Below are 5,783 nucleotides of genomic sequence, written 5' to 3'. Positions count from 1 at the left end.
GGAAGAAGAGCCCAGACAGCCGGGGCGGCTGGCCACACAGCCACTCTGGGATCGTAGGGGGCACATTGACAGTCTCTCCATAAACTCAGGACAGCAGCACAAAGACGGAGTTGTGGAAGGAGCTAAGAGACCGCGTGCAAGGAGGGCTAACCAGGTCCTGTTCAAGGCTGGTGGCAGAAGGGAGCACGAGAAAAAGGAAGATGTAGATCCTAGAAGGCATTGAGTGTGGGATTTTCAGCTCCAACTTAGAAGGCAGAGGCTTCCCGAACTCGGGGCGCTGCAGTCCTGCCTTCACGCTGCCCTCAGTGACCTGCCCGCCTGTGTAAAGCCGGCCAGTGGTCTCCCGCTGTGCACCCCGTTGGGCGGCTCGGCCCACTCACGCTGCCCTGTCTTCCCCCATGCTCATCTCTGAATGGGCACGGCATGAGCGGTCCGCTCCGGCCAGCTCACTCTCCCCGTCTAAACCCGGCAAGCCCTTCCCCCGTACTGCCTTCGCCCCAACTGTACTGTGATTGCTCGCTTAACCGTCTACTCTCCCCGTAGACCTGGGGCGGGGGCTGCGTCCATCTAGTCTGTCTCAGGTCCCCAGAGCCTCGCACAAGTCCCGGCACAAAACAGGAAGCCATGGACTCATTGCGTCAGGCGTGGCCAGTCTGAAGGAGCTGTGGCCTTGACAGCCTGGAACAGACTCAGGAGTGGAGATGGAGGCAGGGCAGGCATGCGAAAGGCCGCCAGACAGGGCGTGCACCCCCTTCTCCTCCGCTTACCCGGCTCCCTCACTGACAAGCGCTGAGCACAGTAGCCAGAGACGGTAAGATTTCCATCCTGTTCTCCGTGGTCTGAAAAAAGGCAGCGGTTTCAGACCCCAGGGAGGCCAGCACTGTGATCACGGAAGCTTGGCCTCGCCTGTCGTACTGTCCCCTGAGAGTAGCAGGAGTGTGACTGGGGACAGGAGGGAAGTGGGCCTCTCTACTCCATAGGCGTCGGTGGCCTGTGGCTCCAAGGGGAGGAGTTGGCTGTACCCTCACAGCGATGCCCCCACTGCCTTCAAAGCCAACCCGCTCAGCCCAGGAGCTGGCCCGCGCCTTTCTCCTCATGCCAGCGTGATCACGAGGCCGCCGTCAGCTGGGAGCAGAAGCCAGCCTTCTGGGGGACTGCTTTAACATCTGCCTCTCTGCGGTGCGAAGCCAGGCTGCTCCCCCCGTGCAGAGACGCTGTGTCGGAGTGCGGTTAGCTGAGCATTGCCGCCCCGTCTATGAAAACGGCCCGGACGCCTGGGCGTGGTCGGCAGTCTGCCCGCTTCCACACTCTGCTGCCTGGCAGGAAAATGGGGCAGAGGTCCTGAACAGCCACCAACAGGCTGGCCTCTGACATTTGGGGCCCAAGCACCGGGAGGGAATTTTCAGAAATGTGCAGGAAATGCCAGCTCTGGAGAGATCTGCCAGCCAGTGTGAGGACTCCGGGCAATTTGGATAAGCATCTAGACTCTGGGTGCATCTCTGAGCCTGCTCTGTGATCCCTTTGAAGCTTATCCCACTTGAATAAGCCTTCCGGAAAGCGGGGCCGTCAAAAGGCTTTCTTTGGAAGTGCCCCTGGATGGGCCCTGCGGTTTTCTCCCAGGGCAGCCAGCCCGTCACGCAGCCATCTGGGAAGCAGAGAAAGCTGCAGCTTGAGACGGCAGGCTTCTGTGACTTCGATTTGCTGTCTTTTTCCTTTTTTCCTTCCTAGCCTTTTTCTATAAGGAGCTGGAGGCAGCAGAGAGCTGGCCGCACTCCCGGGGACTTCAGGGCCGTGAGCGTAGATGCGATGGTGGCTTCTGGGCCCCCCTTGCATGGACACACCCTGGCTGTTCTGGGTCTCGGCTGAGGTGTTCGGGGAGAGCACTGTGCACATCGGAGTAACCGGGGTAACCAAAGAGCTGTGACCAGGAGGGCTGCCAGCCTGCCCTGGTGGGGCAAGATGCCATCCCGGGCCCAGAGAGGCGGGGCCGAGCTGGCCCTCTCCCCTGCATGCGTGGGTTTCTAGGCTCAGACGTGCTGGAGCGCCAGGGAGAATCCGCGTGCTCCGAGGATGTCCCAGCCGGGCGACCACACCTTAGCGCTGGGTGTCATTTCCCGGGGGGCAACCCGGATTGGCTTTGGGTCACTCAGAAAATGAAGGGGTTGGCCACAGGGTGGTGGGGTGGCAAATGCTGGCATCTGTAGGGAAGCCGACAGGCTGGAAGTGGGAATGTTCAGCCCTGCTTCCGGCTCACTCCGGAGGGAAGCAGAGCAACACCCCTTCTCTCGCCCAGAGGGTGCACCCTGAAGGACAGGACCCAGCCCCGGGACTGAAGGGCGGACCACAGTATCTGGAGAGGGTAGTGAAGCGGAGGCACCCTACGCAGCAGCACCCAACTGCTGGCTGACTGCTGCCGTGAGGGGGCCACACTCCTCCGGCCGGGACCAAATGGAAAAGGACCACAGGGAGGTGCGAGGTGCGGCTGCAGTACTGGAGGGACCCACCGCAAGGGGGCTGCAGGTAGTTTTGTTTCTTTATTGTTAGAAAAATATTAACAGCAATGAAAAACAACACCATTCACAACCCATCAAGTGTCCCAGAGCATTGGCCATTCATTCCCAGGAGAGTCCTCCATGCGGCGGGAGCGGGCGGCGGGCTCAGCCGAAAGGCCCCTTTACGGGCGGGTACTGCTGCTCCACCGGCAGGGCCCCGAAGCAGTCGGATGGGCTGCAGTGGCCGGCCTTGCCGGGCTGGCCCATGGGGCCCGGCGGGCCGGGGATGCCGGGAATGCCTTGCTGGCCCATCGGTCCTGTCGCACCCATCTTGCCATACCCTGGAGGACCTTGGGGGCCTGGGGACAGAGACCCAGATCAGGAAAGAGGAAATGGCGTGGAAAGCAGCGCCTCACATTTGGGGTCTGTTCCCAGGTCACCACGCAGCCGCGCGAGGCCCTGATCGGGACCTCGGGCCACCGAGCAGCAATCTACTACCGGCGCACTGGCCGGGCGTCCGTGTGCTGGGCGGGGCCCGCTAGGCCCACTGGCCGGGGCGTCCGTGTGCTGGGCATAGGCCGAGTGCTTTTAGGAATTGCTCACTGAGTCTGCACAGTGGAGAGTCTGAGAAAGGGACTATTCTCTAATTTTGCACGTGAAGACTCAGGCTCAGAGAGGTCGCACAGCTGGTCAGGAGTGACGCTGGGTCTCGGCGCGGCCCTCAGGCTTCGGCCATTCTCTCTCAGGCCGCACCACCAAGCATGCATCTCAGAGAGCAGTCCCAAGGGCTTAGTGACCTCTCAGGCTGCACAACGGCAAGAGGTGGGGCAGGTCTTGAACTCGTGTTCCCTGGTGCCTACCATGTATGTGCACTTGGCACTGCGCCATGCTAGCCTGGCCTAGGACTTATGGACAGGCCCTGGGTGCCCCTGGGCCACAGCAGGCGTCCTGCCTGCTGGCGTTAACGTAGGCAGGGGTGACTGGCAGTTCTACATGACCGTGCCGTGGAAGGGACGTAACCAGAGGGGTCTCTGCCACCCTGACTCACGGTCTCGGACGCTGTTTGTTACCTGGGGGGCCGGGGAGACCATTTTCTCCTGCAATGCCAACACCAATGTCTCCCTTTTCACCTTTGGTACCAGGCAGCCCTGGGACAAAAGAAGTCAAGTAAGAACTCTCCCTGAGCAGGAAGTTGACACGATCAGCCGGGTTACTTGAGGCAGGCACGCACGCACGCACGCACGCACGCACGCCTGGCATTCGCAGCACAATTCCTGCAGTGCCTCGGCCTGCCCCAAACAGCCACGCATGCCCCGGGGCTCCCGCGCAGAGCTACCTCTCATTCCTGGCAAGCCTTGCCGTCCTTCTCTGCCAATCTGACCAGGCAGCCCAGGTGAGCCTGGGGCACCCGGCCGGCCTGGGGCGCCCTCCTTCCCTGGGGGTCCTGGTCTTCCCGGAGCAGCCACCATCTCCATGGGGAACTGCACCCTGGAGGTGTAGTATGCCATCCTGTCTGTAAGAGAGGACGGCCAGGCCGCAGCAGGCCCCGAGGCCTCAGAATGGCTGCAGGTGGCCACCAGCATCGAGGCCCTACCTCAGAGGGACCTCAGCGCAAGGAAGGGGGGCGGCCTTCTAAGTGGGGTCCTGTACCCTGGCCTCCACACTGCTTCCTGGGGGACCTTCCTGTGGCCCTGATCTGAGCATGGCAGCTCTCCTCCTGCGCCTCACCGACTCACTGCCAGCTTCACAATAAAGCTGACTCTTTGCTTGGCATTCAGGGACTGCCTCCCAGGAAGCTGTCCACCTTCAGGGCTGGGCTCGTGTTTCCCCAGTCCCTCACACCCCAATGTTGGTGAAAAAATGAAAGAAAAAGAGAGCTTAAAATAAATGCACCCAGCCCTTCTGTGGGGCCAGGCCCCTGCTAGGCCTCACTTCCTGCAGACTCACTGACGCCCGTCCTCTGCCTCTGCTCGTGGGGGGCTCGGGAGGGCAGGAGGGGATCATATTATCTCTGAGCAGAGCAGGCGACGGGAGGTCTGAAGGATATCGAACACAGGCCTGTCAGTCCCAGGCCAGCGAGCGCGGGGAGCGGGAGGGGAGGCGGGAGTGAAAACGCTCAGCTTTAGGGAAAAGGAGGCGGGGTGGGCCACAGGGGCAGGCTGGAAGGGCACAGGCACCTGCTGCCGGCCAGCACTTACCGTCAAACATTTTAATGACCTCTTGTCTGATGAACCTCTTGATCTCATCGTAATTCACCATGTCTCCCTGAGGGAAGGCCAGAAAACCTGCCTCAATTACACATCGAGGCCGGGCCTTCTCCCATGGACAGACTCGATGGAGACTGAGGAGAAGAGCAGAGGGCCCTGGAGACTCCCATGTATTTTTGTTTTTCGTTTTCTTGGGGAGATTTTTGCTCTAGGGCACATGCACTTGCCAGAGAGACAGAGACAAAGAGACAGCGGGAAATCACCCCCCAGGGGAGTGGCCACATTGCAGTTTCTTCTCTCCCAGCCTCCTCGTGGGATTTTGGGCACACACGCACACGTTTCTGGCATGAGTTTTAAGCTACCCAGTCCAGGATTCGAACCGCAGTCAACTATGTGGGAGTCCAGCGACATAACCATTACACCACTTGCTGGTCCCATCCCACGGCTTCTTAGTCCAAGACCCTGTGTGCACGTCTCTGGGGAGAAGCGCCCATAACCCTCCCACACACGGGAAAACAGCGCTGTTGTGCTCCTTCCCGTGGGGACCTCTAAAACGACCCGTGCTCTGTCCCACAGGCCTGCCAGCCTTCCCTCTTACCATGGAGCCAGGCAGACCGGGCAATCCAGGACTCCCCGTCGGCCCTGGAGACCCGGGGTGGCCCCTCTCGCCCGCAGGACCAGGCGGCCCAGCAGGCCCCATAGAGCCGCTCTTGCCGGGCCCGCCAGGCATGCCGGACCGCCCCTTCTCTCCTGCCTGGCCCTTCTGTCCTGCAGGTCCAGGATCCCCCTACAAGGACAGGAGGTCACAGCCCGGTGTCACTGTGGTGACGTCCACGTCCTGGCAGCCCAGCTCCAGCCTTCCACCAGGTCTGCACTCCCTCTGGACGGTGGCCATGGCATCCTGATGGTCACCCGTCCTCGCTGCCCCCAGAGCAGTCCTTCCAGAAGATGGTTCTCATGACGTTACTTGCTGTTAGCAATTCTGAGGGCTCCCACTGCCCTCGGAATAAAGGCCTCACTCCTCGGCCGGCCATTCAGGACGCGGCGTGGCTGCCTCCCCGCCTGCCCAGCCGCCCTCACTGGC

General features: G+C 61.3%; 1 protein-coding gene across 1 annotated transcript in view; it reads right to left on the bottom strand.

Moving 5' to 3' along the window:
- Window positions 1-2,520: 2,520 nt before the first annotated feature.
- COL16A1 (collagen type XVI alpha 1 chain) overlaps window positions 2,521-5,783 on the bottom strand; it is a 54,996-nt gene continuing 51,733 nt past the window's right edge. Inside the window, 5 exon segments of the mRNA XM_006158125.3 lie at window positions 2,521-2,851; window positions 3,563-3,640; window positions 3,829-4,005; window positions 4,691-4,757; window positions 5,298-5,486. Of these exon segments, the coding sequence (XP_006158187.1) occupies window positions 2,658-2,851; window positions 3,563-3,640; window positions 3,829-4,005; window positions 4,691-4,757; window positions 5,298-5,486 (705 nt within the window). The 3' untranslated portion in view covers window positions 2,521-2,657.

This window comes from Tupaia chinensis, unplaced genomic scaffold, assembly GCF_000334495.1.
Source record: "Tupaia chinensis unplaced genomic scaffold, TupChi_1.0 Scaffold000573_1, whole genome shotgun sequence".
NCBI lineage: Eukaryota > Metazoa > Chordata > Mammalia > Scandentia > Tupaiidae > Tupaia > Tupaia belangeri.
Note: the sequence above shows the minus strand (reverse complement) of the source record. Positions and strands in the feature narration are given on the sequence as shown.